The 14,305-nt window shown below is 39.7% G+C and overlaps 1 protein-coding gene across 1 annotated transcript; it reads right to left on the reverse strand.

Annotated features, from left to right (window-relative positions):
* Window positions 1-9,878: 9,878 nt before the first annotated feature.
* Window positions 9,879-13,700, reverse strand: LOC139729130 (heparan sulfate glucosamine 3-O-sulfotransferase 5-like). The gene is made up of 2 exons (XM_071640064.1): window positions 13,567-13,700; window positions 9,879-11,036 (listed from the first exon to the last, which is right to left on the reverse strand). Exon 2 carries the CDS (start codon window positions 10,977-10,979, stop codon window positions 9,945-9,947), a length of 1,035 nt encoding a protein of 344 aa, XP_071496165.1. The 5' UTR covers window positions 10,980-11,036; window positions 13,567-13,700; the 3' UTR covers window positions 9,879-9,944.
* Between the last annotated feature and the right edge of the window lie 605 nt (window positions 13,701-14,305).

A 14,305-nucleotide genomic window follows, 5' to 3' on the forward strand; every position in this document is an offset into this window, starting at 1 on the left:
ATTCCTTTGTGTCTTTGTGTTTTCCAAGTACTTTTCATAGTCCTGCTTTAAAAACAAACACAACATATCAGCCAAAGTTTGAATGAACTTGGTCCAATTTTTTTAATAGAGATTACTATTTGAGCATTGGGTCATCTTGCAGTGTGACCTTTGACAACTTTGCAAAAGCTAAAGGCACCTTTGCAGACCAAACTACAACATGAGATAAATTCAGTTGAATGCCTATTGGAGCTACACCGCACACATCACTAAATTCAGCGAAAAAGGTGAGTGCTCTTTATTCATAATTCAGGTTGTGACCTTTGACCTAGGCAATTGATTTTGAATCCTTTGCATGAAGGAGCTACCCCCATCAATCCTTCCTTTTTATACTTATACCAAATTACATGTGCAGCCAGAGCTCTGTATAGCATTTGCCACTGGCATTGTCCTTGAATTCATTTCTACCATTTCATTCACATCTGTGCTACTAGAAAATTAGCCTGTGTGACTGCATGTGTGTGTGTGTTTGTGTTTCTAAAATGCAAATTGACATACAGAAAGTTCACTAAATGTAGCAAACACTGGAAACTGCGACCATTTATGTATCAAAGTGGATTTATTTATAGTTAGTTACATACATTATTCGATTCACAGAATATTAAATGTTCATGTAAAATGTCATACCAAAGAAATGCATGTACACTGTACATATTACAATAGGACACATCACATATCAGCATATGTATAGGTCAAGAATGACAGTGAAAAAAAAATGACAAGTTGCAGAGATTAATAATATATCCATATACTGGATAATCATAAGATAGACCCAACTGCTAACCATCCACTGCCAGCTATCAAAATTTGTACACAGGCAATACATTATACACAAATATCTATGATAAATACAAGGCAAAAGTTTGATAACTGACAGCAATTCTTTAGAAATCTTCATACAACTATCGCGTAAAAGAAAACAAAAATAATTGAATTTTTAAAAAAAAGCATGCATATGAAACACATCCATCTCTGCACAGCATTCACATGATTCTAAAGGATGTGCTGTTTCCATGCAAGTGAAACACACAGTTTATGCTGACACCACACATATCATTATTTTCCCCTTGTTCAAGGGGTGCCTCATTCCACACAGGCATCTCATTATCATAATAATACAGGCCTGGGCAAATCTCACATTCAGCCCCAGCCAAAGCACCCCTCCCCCCCCCCCCCCCCCCCCCATCTCCAGAATTCATCCCTTTCATGTACATGTGTCAGTACATCTGCTGTACAGTGTAGTCTGATTACTAAGAATGGCTTATGTCTGAACCAATGTGGTATCGGCACATGTCAAAGACTCTGGAATACCCTCACAAGGTCATACGACAACATTCAACAGAGATAATTTTACATACACTGCTCATGCAGCTTCGTGATACACGTACAGACAGATTTTAATATGCAATTCATATTAAAGCCCAATCTCCACACAAAGTTGACTTATATCAGCAAGAGTTAATCTATAAGCCAACATGATTGGAGAGATTTCATCAAATATTTGAGGAAAAGCGGGAACGTAATGGAATTTTCAAGTTACACATGCATCCACTATGATATATGTTACATATATCCACATAGGTATGAATGTCACTTAGATTTTGTGATATTAATTGTCATGAACTCGCTTGCCACCTCTGGTCCTACTGATAAATCTTAGCTAAATGTCATTTCTTCACATGAAATTTGTGTCTAATCTTTGCTGTGTTCCAACAGGCCTAAACCAGAACTAGACACTCTATTCAAAGAGGGATATGACTGTAGTTGCTGAATTACCTAAGAAAGAGCAGATTTTCAAAACATTTTTGTGCATAAAATAATGGGAGAATTGTAGGTTGACGACATAATTTACACATCACTGTTGCAATGATAAACCTTGTGTCAAAAATGTCAAACGTTCAGGAGAGAAAAAAAAAGCACTGTAAAAAATGGGATCACCTTTCCTTTGAAATGCCATGGTGGCTTCTTTATAGGGGTAAGTCAGCTAAGATTTGGACAGGACATCACTTTACTGATTATCTGATGAGTACATCACATTGTAATCTAAAAAAAAAAGTGACATTCTCACCCAAATTTGAGGTAAAAGGTTTCGTCACTCCAGCGACGATAGTGTAAAGCCTGTACGTGGTTGCAAGAAACATTATTATTTGTTGAATGGGCTGAAAGACTTCAAAATTCTAAAAACTTTCATATTTTCAAGTCCAAATTGCTTGAAAAATCTTACCCTCCTCCTAGTCTGATTGTGCTTTTATCAATTAAGATCAGGTTGAGCAGGGTGAGACGTGGCACTCTGACTAGCTCTATGTGCCACACTTGCACGCCCAACTACAGTGTACCTAGGTAAGTGTTGGATTAGCGTGCCATCTTCACATATTTTGCTCCGATGCACAAACCCATCCAAAACCGATCAATAGATTGAAAGTTTGCCACAGTGCATTGGAAGCTTCACTCCCAAATTCCACTCCTCACACATGTACAGTACATCAACTTGTAGCTTGATTTGCCTTGTGAATGAATAGCAGTGTTCCACACTGTTATAAATTCTAATTTTCTGTCACGGTTGTGTCTGCAAAAGTCATGCTTACCAGACCTGGATAATAATATAGCTACTGGCCATTTGCAAGAAAAATATTTATCATTATAGCATTGTCACACAATTTACATCACAGCAAAAGCTTGGAATTTTCTTTCCTACTTCATTCATTGCATATCTAGCATAAACATTTCTGTAAAAAAGTTACATGGCTTTGAAAAACAGGTTATGTTTTCCACAAAACACAGAGGATTGCTGTATCGGAATAATGTGGGCACACAGGGGGCTTTACAGCATGGTACACATACAAATGCAGAGTTAAAGTGCAGTAACAATGGGATGGAGAATTGTACTGCATGCCCATTCATGCCAACATCTGCATCTCCACATAATCCGCAAATTTGGAGATTTCCGAGGAATTAAACTGGATCATGTCGTGAGTTTCAAACGACATGTTTTTCACATAGTACCCCACAAGATGACTTGGCTAGTCTAGTCTGCCGCTTGATGTAGCATAGCCAACTAGTGTGATTTTTATGGCAAACTACCCCAAACTCTCCCCATACATTGCAGTGTTTTTCCACCATGAACATCTCAACACTTCTAAAACTCCATAACCCTTTTCGTCAACATGCACCCTATTGCTCTATGATGTCAAGAAACCTTCAACGCATTAAAACTGTCTGTCATAGAGGTTACCGTTTTGCAGCATTCATAACATTGCATTGTACGGAAATTGATCTAGATGATAACACATCATGAAGGCTTGGCTGTAGTAGAGCTCTCACTGCAAACAGTGTACATAATATTTCATACCTATTTGACGATGCGAACATTGGACACTGTCGATGTTCTTTCATGCAAATGTAATAATAGCATTCAATGCAAGCACAGAAGACTACACCGGTCATAAATACACACAACACAAAAACTACACAGAGTAAAAAGCAGCCCACTAATTACAGTACAGGTACAGTATCTAAACATGGCCAACACTATGAACATGGAGTGACGATCATAACGCAATGGGTTGGTTAATGCGAATATTCCAACTTCATGCTTATCTTTGTTACAAACACTGTTTCCGACAACCTAACAGTTTAATGAGGCTTGCCTTTAGAACCTACATGTACCAACAACTAACGCATCGAAAACTAGATTCCGAGTATGTTGTACTGAAATGCAGTGAGCATGCAGGGGATGAAACAGCTCGCCTAAAGCTGTATAGTGTATCTCTACAAACTGTCCCTCCAACAACCCCATCAGGTGCCTTCAAAAAAAGTTGATTCCTAACCCCCCCCCCCCCCCACCCTATCTCTTTTTCATACTTCTTCTTAAACAGGACCTTTTTAGATATATTTCAGTGCATAACAGTGTACATTTGTATGGGTTTTGATATGTCTACTGAGAACACAATTAAAAGACATGTACACCTAGTTCACACATGATTTGATTGTCTTCAACCAAACCAACATTTTCTGTTCATTGTGTGTGTGTGTGTGTGTGTGTGTTCTCTAAAATCCACTTGAGGCTTTTTTTTTCTTCTTTGTTGAAGAGTCTCTTGCGAGATCTTCAGTTTAGCCAAGGCTGCCTGAGTAGAATTCTTTGTTGAATTCACCTTTTTTTTAGGGCTTCTTTCACATGGCAACTGATAAAACCAGACTGGTGCATTATGTAACAGTCTACTCTGCTCAATTACAATTTTATAATAGCCCTTTTTATGCCATGGACTTTGGAGAGTGTGTACAATGTTATGGGGTTTTCTGTGCTAATCAGTTCAAAGCTCACACAGACTTAACTGGCATTAGTCAAACTGCTCTCAAAGTGAATTCTCATAATGAAAAAAAAAAAAAAAAATGTGAATAGTCTTTTTGATGACATCCCATATCCAAACCGGAGCTACATCTTTAAGTGCCAGGCGCTTTATCCACACTCAATTATTCACTTCACTTTGTCCCAATAAAGTCAGCAAGCCTACATAGTCAAGCAACAAGCCTTCATAGTCCAACAGGAAGGTGATGGTAACACAAAAGGGATTAGGGGGGATTAAGATTACCTCTATTCAATGACACTCAGATTTCAGACACCTCTGCCCATCAGCACAGAAAGCACAGTAAAAGTCAATTGACACTGAGTTGAATCAAAGCAAATATTGTACTAAAGTCCTCCTGGGTTCCATGCATACTATTAGCACACTGTACTGTTTGTGTCATCAAGAGGACATAGGGTATGTGTTGGACAATTAGCTCACCAACCACCATAAGTATATTCCATGTTGGAAACTACCCTGACTTTCACTGTCCAACTTTTGTGATGCAGTTTAATTTGAGATAACAGAAACTGCAACATACATTGAAGACGACTCAAAGGTTCCACACTTGACGTAGAGAAATTGGAGTGATATCAGCTTCAAGTGTTTCACCACAGCTGCAATGACTGCAACATGTAAGACATCTTTTCCCCTTCATTTAAAGAATAGCTAGCCCTGCCTGCATTAGATACAATGCTTTCACTTTTCTCTGGTGGTCAACAGACTTTTACAACAATGCCACAGTTCATGTTTTACTCACCTCCCACTTAAAGGGATTGTATAGTTTTGGTTGAGACCTAATTTCAGGTTTCTAACATTTTTTTTGGTGAGGTAATGAGAAACCCCTTATGAAATATATGAAATAGCATGTAATTCTATGAGGAATTTGACGTTTATTGATGAAAATGGTTTTTGAAATGGCTGAGATATCAAAAAAAAAAAAAAAATGTGATTCTAATAAAGTGTGGGACCCACACTTTATTATGATCGCTTTGTTTTACTTTGTTTTTTGATGTTTCAGTCATTCCAAACCCGATTTTCATCAAATAAACTTTGAATTCCTCTTAAAATGGTATGCTGTGTACTACCATGTATATCACAAGTGTTTTCTTGGTATCTCACAAAAGGTTAAAAGCCCAATTCCCATCTCCACCAATAATGTACCATCCCTTCAACACAAATGCATGATACATTTGCAGAGCAGAAGTTCTGTAGTACACTGCTACCCCACTCCCACTTGACACAAATGCATGATGTACACAGTTTGCGGTTCAACAGAAGTTCTGCATTAGCACATACAACTGTACATTGTATCTTTTGCTAGCCCATACTATTGTACATGTACAGGTTGGCTTCCTGTATTAAAAGTTGGGGTGGGGATGGTGGGTGAAAGGGACGAAACAGCCACAGTGTGGCAAAGTACATTATGTCCACTGCACAAAGCCATTCCCAGCGGCACTTCCTGTCTAGTTTGTGCTCTAGGACAAAGAGGGGGGCTGTAAAAACCACTTTGTACAATAAACTGTCACACCTGACTGCCAATGCAACAACGTCACATGTTCTAAAATGCAGCATGGCTAGTGTGAATGCAGTGCTCACTATGGGGTTATGCTCGGCTTCATTCAGCAATGGCTGGCTGTATCTGGGCAGGCTAAACTGGGCTGGCAAAAGACAGGCATTTACAACCAGCTTTCATACATTGTATGTGGGACATGCTGTCTACCAGAGGGCTAAGACTGCAAATTTGGCATGCTAAATACAAATGTTCACATAAAATACAATTAGGTGCTGTAAAGCAAAGTATTTTGGCGACATGAAATTTTCGCGAGTTGCCTCTAACATTCAATGCATAGTGTAGACAAGAACTTTTGCGTGCAATTTAATTTTGCTAATCTTGGCTCATTGCAAAATTCACAAAATTAAAATGCATGCAAACATTCCTCGTTTTACAGTACAGTGAGGTGAGACTCACCTCCCTGATATTTGCTGTTTTAGTCTCTGATTTGGGGTTGTTTCACGTAGCCTTTGGGTGTACACTTGTACCAGCAAGCTCCTACAGTACGTATTTCAATTGTGTGAAACAGTTCTGAGGGAGTGAATCTTGGCATTGAATTTGGAACAGTCATGTGAGGGTTTTTCATGCCCCAGGAGACAATGTACTGTACATGTGGTACATTGTATGTTCTGACAGAACAACTCCTACAATAATACTGCAATGTACACAGAGGAAGATGGCCAACTCCGTGGTACATGTACAATGTACACTGTACAGTCTTACACTTTTTATACCTGTAGGCAAGCTAGTACATACAGAACCTTACCACATTTTTTCCTGGTAAAATGTCACATACATCATCACATTCTTATACCACACATACATATACATGTACATGTATAGTGCATATTTTCTGACTGCCTGAATAACAACGAAATCATACTACACTGAGAGGTTGATTTAGTCTTGAGACAGGTGTACACTATACAAGTGTAACTTCTATTCACTACAAATTTTACAGCCACAATAAAATGTTTCATTCATCTGTTTCCTTTTCAATCAAATGGACATTTGTATTTATAAGACAAGTGCACAATATTGAACAGTGTGTTAACAGTATTGCAGAACACAAACATACCTCAATTTGATATTCATGGACCATTTGTAAACTAGACCACAACTTCAACAATGACATACTGTTGTACAATGTATGTACGGTATTGTACTACAACGTACAACTGCCAAGGGGGGGGGGGGGGGGGGGTGGGGGCCAACAAGAACAAAAACAGTTGTACCATGGTACATCAATGTAAGAAATCACACAAGTGTACAGCACGTACATTATACAACTGTACGTGTACATGTACAGGTACAATGTACATTGTACAAGCAGAGAGCAGGATTACCAACATCCCCACACATCAAAATCAATTTGAGCAATGTGGGATATACTGACTAAACGTTCCATGCATTTTGATGGGAAAATATAATGCCCAAATCAGAAAGAGTTTGCTATCTATATCCAGATTTGAAGAGATACTGATCAATGTTCTCTGGAAGCCTGCTGAAGAATCAAAGAGAATTGGTGGCTGTGAGGTACGAGAGCCATCTTGGAGACCTGTCGGAATATTGCATGAGTTTCATGAGCAGAAACAAATTCTGAAGTACACTGTATACAGCATCTTTAATTTACTGACTACAGGTTGTCATGGGAACAAAGTTATAGTACCTCTCAGAGTTTTTGTTTTGTTATGTTTAGTTTTGTTTTGTTTGCTAGTTTTGGGTGTTTTCTTTTTTATTTGTTTTTGTATTCCTCTGGACACAAATAGATACAGAAAAAAAATGATGAACACTCTTTATCACAGTTATACAAATTTGTAGTATAAATATTCTAAAAGTGTAAATGTCTACTGCAAATTGTGCAGTATGAGGAATAATGTTCTGCCAGTATCATAAATGTGTACATGTATAATGTAAAAGCAAGAGCATGCATTGCATAGTACCGACTCTACACTGTATAAAATGGTATTAGTGGGTTAACGTTACCAAATAGACCGACTCAGTAATAATGGTAAAACATCTAAGCCATAAAACTCTCACCAGTTAGGGGTCAAGAGAACACATGGACAACTGTTCATCAAAAATGTTATTAAAGCAGTTGAATATAAATTGAAGCTTTGTACCTTACATACAACTTGTGTACATTGTTGTCAATTTCAATTTCTACTGAGACATTTGTGTGAAATGACCAACAAAATGCATTGTAATTTCCATTTCCGTCTACCCAGAGAGCCCTGTTGAAGAGCAATGTGTAAAATTCAAGTTATGTGCATAAAATGTACCTGAAAAAAAAAAAAAAATCCACACACAACTCTGCTGACTTCTAAACACTTCACTATTCTCTGGGAAAGAAGTACAATACATGTACTAAGTGTTATAATGGACAGACCAACTTTACCGGTGCATATCTAATCTCACACATACTGTATTTCCTTTCCACAGATTTAATACCCATTACAACTCAAAAACATGTAATACCTCAGCAACAAGTACAGTGTATGTTATAGTCATTCAAATGGTTACCGACAGGGGACCTGTCACTGCACACAAAGGGTGAGAAAATAACTTTGCTACATGTACATTGTACAATGTACAATGTACATTGTCAGGATGTACTTGTAAATATTAATTTATTAAATGCCTACAATGACAAAACTTACAATTAATGCATGGATATGGCTAATAGCATACAGGTATAAAATACCAGGTGAAAAAAAAAATGTACCTACACATAGAAATATGGGTGGTTCTAAGGATGAAACGTTTACAGTTTTACAATTTGTAAACTTCAGCACTGAAATCCTGTCTATTGGCAACTTTACAGAAAGGCTGTACACAATTACAACACGCGCGTCCACAACATCAGGAGTGGTCACTGCAGTACTTCTTCTTAGGCCGCACTTATCAAACTCAAGAAAGAGAATCAAGTTTCAAAACGCGTTTCGAATCATGGTGTTCATGAATGTGGTGTGAACCACGATTCTTGGGGTGCTGCGTTTATAGAACCATCACACACTAGCGATTCAAGTGTCACTGCAAAGCTGCTTTGCGCCATTCGGCCCAGGAAGTATAAAGGTCAACTGCATACCACTAAACATGCCTTGATCATTCACACACAAATGATGGGTAGGAAACACAACCACAAACAGCTGGAAGTTGACCTTGGGATATACTGTAAACGCGTTTCAAAATGGCATTGCTTTTCTCTATACTACCAGAAAGGCGATCATGGTCTCGAACGCAACGTTACTAAACGCCATTGAAAACACGGTTGTGTTTATCTATCGCCTGAAAATGCATCAAACACATTTGATTTAAATAGGATCATGATTCTGCCACAAAAATTTTTTTAGATAAATGCACCCATATTCAAAACAACTAGTATTTTCATGTTCAATATTTCACCTTTCTTCAGTTTGTTTGAATGCTTGCTTACAATAAAATGTAAATACAATTGTACATTACATGTACAATGTATGTAGATATCTCGCGGGTATTATCCTGCCAAAGGACATAGCGCTTCGTGACCCTCCAGGCTAATTTCTATGTCTGGTGCTATCTGCGTAGTAATGTTAGTGAAAAGGTAAACTGCATGACAGTTGAATGTACTGGATGCACACATGAACATGAGATTCTGTTGCATGCGAGCATCCAAGAAGTAGACACCACAATCAGTTTGTGATTTGGAAATACCGCTAGACAAATACTGCCTGGTAAAGGTAGAATTTTGCCAGATGTGTATCACAATTTTAGTGGGCTGCTTTCACCTCATCATTTGCACACAAGGAAACTCTTCCTTTGTATGATGCATTCTACCTCAAGAACTTAAACTGTAGCAATGATAAAATCTATTTCAATGTGGCATTAGCGATATTACACAGCTACTGCAAGTTTAACATAAATTCAATTTGAGTCATTCAAACCCTACCTCCACCTACAGTAAAAAGAGTTGCTACTATCCACAGAAAATATTAAAAAGGAGTATGATACAGTGTACATTTTGTACGTCACCACTCGAACGTCTGCCCAATTAATTCAAAGAATCTGTCATTATATGGCCTGAAAAACTTCTGCAGTTTTTTCAAGACAATAGGGTCCACTTCAGGATGTGACTGCCCCTTCTTGTCTCCTAGACACTTTAACTTTGTTGATTTTAGACAATAAAATCCTTTTGTGGCATTGTAGACAAAATTGCGCTTGGAAAAGAAGCTCTTCAAGTTGAGAAACTGCTCGACCTTCTTCATTTCTGGCAGCGGGTCAAGAATTAATTTGGCACCATCAACAAACATCAGTTGGGACGGGGAAAAGTGGCGCTGCCAGCTTTTCACATAGTTGGCATACATGCTGGTCCTTATAGCCTGGTAGCTTGTGTCAATTTCTCCGTGATCCAGAACTTTGTCTTCAAATCGTGGAAAACTGCGCAGCTTGTTTGAGGTGTGGCTCTTGATCTGCGTGTAGTCTGATAGGGTCCTAATGGTTGGATCGCGCACGATGGCCAACAGCTTGATGGAGCTGTTCATCCGACTTATCCTCTCCGGAGCCTCGGTGGTAACAAAATACGCGGGCGTTTTCTCCATGGTGATCTGGTCGGCATAGGAGAACGGCATCTGCTCCCGGTACCACTGCATTCCCTTGGAATAGTTGTCATCAAAGAAGTGGATCTCCGGATTGGCCGCCACGATGCTCGGATGCATGCGAAGCATCTCAAGAAGCGCCCTCGTCCCACACTTGCGCACTCCGATCACGATGGCCTGAGGAAATCTACGCTCAAAGCTCCCAGAATGCTGTGCTGATAACTCTGCGATATCCGCGTTGACCTTGTCGATACTCGGAGGAAAGGCATTCCCTTCTCTCTCTAGTTCGTCCGCCTCGGCGTCGTCAAGGTGATGCCCATCACTGTGCATTGCACAGAGGAGTTTTCGCATCCTCTCCTTGTCCGAGATTTGATTGGTGGAGAGGAGGAGGAGCACTCCCGAAATGACGAGGGCCGCCACGAGTACGCGATGTTTTCCCATCATGCGGTACAAAAGTGTCTTCATCATGTTAGGCTCTCAAGAATTCATTGCTGCTCATTTTGCGCAGTCTCTAATGGAACATCTCTGCATGCAGGGATGAAAGAAAACATTAGTATACAAAAACATGTAGTGTAATAATCTACAGTGTCCTCACCAATAGTGACAATCTCCTGTGTATACATTGTACAGTGTAGTACACATGTTGTGTGTGTGGCCCAGATGACATACTGTATACGCTATAGTCGCGTATGCTGTACATTTTCGCGAGTGGTTCGCGATTGGGGGACCAGAGAAAATATGAAGTGGCAAAGAAAGTGTGCAACTTACTAGGAAATAAGAATGATACTAGTTATACACTATGAAAAAGAGTACTAGTAAGTTAGAATTACAAGTATCGCGCTAGACTGACGAGTGGTCCCCTTGCGATAAGATTGGCTCTCTACAGCATTCATAGATACGTGCTGCTTAGCCAGTATGGTCTGTTCAGCCGTGACATGGTATACTAGTACTGAAATGTTCGTCACATTTTCGCGTGTTGTTTTTCCCGAATAGCTCCTGACTCGCAAAATTCGCGGCGAAATATATAGCTACAGTACATTGTGTACACTCATGTAATGTCATATACTGTAAATGTCAACAGGGGGCGTCACATTTTGTAGACAGGCCTACACATATGTGTGTATATGCACAAATTGTTTTAAAAAAAGGCCTGGTTTGAAAATTGGCTGGTATAATAAAAAATGCTGTTTATGGTAAAGAGATAAAATACTGTGGAATGCAGTGTAAGTCAAATACATTAGTGTATTTAAACCATAAACATATCAAAATGCAGCATACTGTCAAAAAGTGTAGAACAGGCTCTGTTACCCTTGAAGGCTCTATATTGTACAATTGTTCTGTCTATGAAGCTATCTACTAGAGTTCTACGTACATGTAGGCCAATAGTACTATGGTAGTTGATCTACAATTGTATAGAGCCTGAAGCTCAACTATGCCACATTTTGATGTTAGATACACATGTACACTACAGTACCATGGCATTAATTATCTTTTTAAAGGGCCTTGATACAGTTTTGGTTGAGATGGGACTTCAGGTTTCCAGTGTTTGTTTTATTTTTTTAGGATTAAATGGCCCAATTATTTTTTGAGAGAATGAGATACCTTCTACTTCTATGAAATATAAATGAGCATAATCCTATAAAAACTCAAAAGGAATTAAAAGTTTATTTGATGAAAATTTAATAGTTTTGAACTGGCTGAGATAAATTACAGCTCTGTAATGGGTATCCAAATAGCGATCCTACTATTACTAATACAATAAGCATGATAAAAGGGGAGATAATGGTAGACAGAAAGATCCGTCTGTCCGGAGAAGTCTTTTAATTTTTTGACGCTTTTGAGCACTCAGATTCTCCGGAGACAGGAGTATACAAATAACGTTACAATGTAACGTTGGGACTAACATGTGTTAGAGGATTAGGAGCTTCCTTAAACAGTCCGGGAAACCCGCTCATGAGGACCACTCCCGCGTACGAGGACTGCCCCGCCTCATGAGGACCGCCCCCACGCCTCATGAGGCCCCTACGCCTCATGAGGGGGGGGGGGGGGGGGGGGGGGGGAACGCCTCATGAGGCCCCCTATTCACTTCTATTCATCTCACATCTGATGTATAAATTGTCGCAACTTTGCACGGTGATTTTTTGTTACACACACGTCCACTATCCATGATGAAAAGAAGAAAAAATCCTATTTGTTTTTTTTTTCAAAAATCGAGTTTTAATCAACCGATGCAGAGCGCCCATCAAAACACGGGCGCCAGCGTGTTCGCACAATGCAAGACTGCCGCTACAGCAGTAGCGGCCTGATCCGACTAGGTCCGATGAGGCGGGGCAGTCCTCGTACGCGGGAGCGGTCCTCATGAGCGGGTTTCCCAGACTGTTAAAGGAGGGGATCTGTGTGAGTGTGACTAGACTATAGTAGTATGTGATAATGTGGGGCCAACGCAGTCTCCGCGGAACATATCCCCGACGACCAGATACAGTAAAGACCGATCTTTCGGTCAAGGATCACAGCCGGACACAGGACCTACCTTTTACTGAGGATCGCCTTGTTTTGTTTTACTTGATATGCTCTTGGAAGTTGGATAGATCTAACGTTAACCTTAGGCCTATCACCAGGGCATTTCAAAACCGATTTTCATCAACACAGGAACAACTAGACTAAGTTATTTTGATATGATAGTGAATTCCACCTAGATCTAGTGAATTCATTTACCCAATTGATGCTTCTAACAATAACATTCATTTCGAACAGCTTGGTTTCTATTATCAACTTCCGAATCTGGCCCTTAGTTAAAGCTCAATATATCCTCCTCCCTCGTCAAACAACATTGAACAAGTCAAGTGGCAAAGGCATCTTCAGCAGGCCGTATTTCACCAGCCGGCCAGCTGTGTAGGAATCAACTAGGATAGCATAGCGTTTGCTGCATGCTGCGTGTGCTGGGGTATGGGGTTTAAAATTTTAATACCGACTGTGCTGTGTTTATACTCAATTTATCTAACACGAGTTAACAGATTTACGGTCATTCTTCGTATGAACAAACAAACCAACTTACCGGGTTCTTTGCCTTTAATTGGAATTCTCCCAGAAATATGTCGAGCAGTTCGAAAATGCCGTGCCACAATCACATTTTGTACAATTGTAAAATTGCCACCGATTAGAACTCAGGTACACATGCACGTAGTTCAGTACATACATATGCTTCAATCCTTCGTCCGGTAAAAGGATGTAGCCAGCGAACAGTACAGTAGGCCATTGCAGGGCCTGCATGCAGCGCACACACAACAGGCGCAGCCACTGCTGCACGTACTGTACTGTCACAGTGCATGCATTGTACGGGTGCGCACCTTTCCTGTGTATCTATCGGTCCTCTGCACAGAACTTGAGAGTTCTGTGGTCCTCTGTCGTCGTTAGTGCAGTGGTCGAGGAGCGATGTAGGGTACGTGCAAAAAGGAAATAGAAAATGAAGTGAAAGCGACGAGGAGTACTCACAGTATACCCTGTGTATTCTTGATTGTGAGGAAAGTTCAAAACTCTTCTTTCTTCCATTGTGTACCTAATTATTTTGTCAAATGTCATGCATGACTGACGCATTAACTTGAAAGGAAACAATGACGAATTGCACTTTTTCCAAATTGGAGTTGTATCACGAAGGAGCATTGAATGTCTCCAAGTTGAAATGCTTGATGTTCATAAGTGCGATGAGATATCTGTAAATCTAAATGAAAGTGGTTAAATAAAATAATAGGTTAGCCTGAAGGCCGGCCCCATGAATGCAGGTTTGTGTTTAGAGT

The sequence above is a fragment of the Diadema antillarum genome, unplaced genomic scaffold (assembly GCF_040938485.1).
Source record: "Diadema antillarum isolate AM-2024a unplaced genomic scaffold, OU_Dant_1.0 scf00000020, whole genome shotgun sequence".
In the NCBI taxonomy this organism is placed as follows: domain Eukaryota; kingdom Metazoa; phylum Echinodermata; class Echinoidea; order Diadematoida; family Diadematidae; genus Diadema; species Diadema antillarum.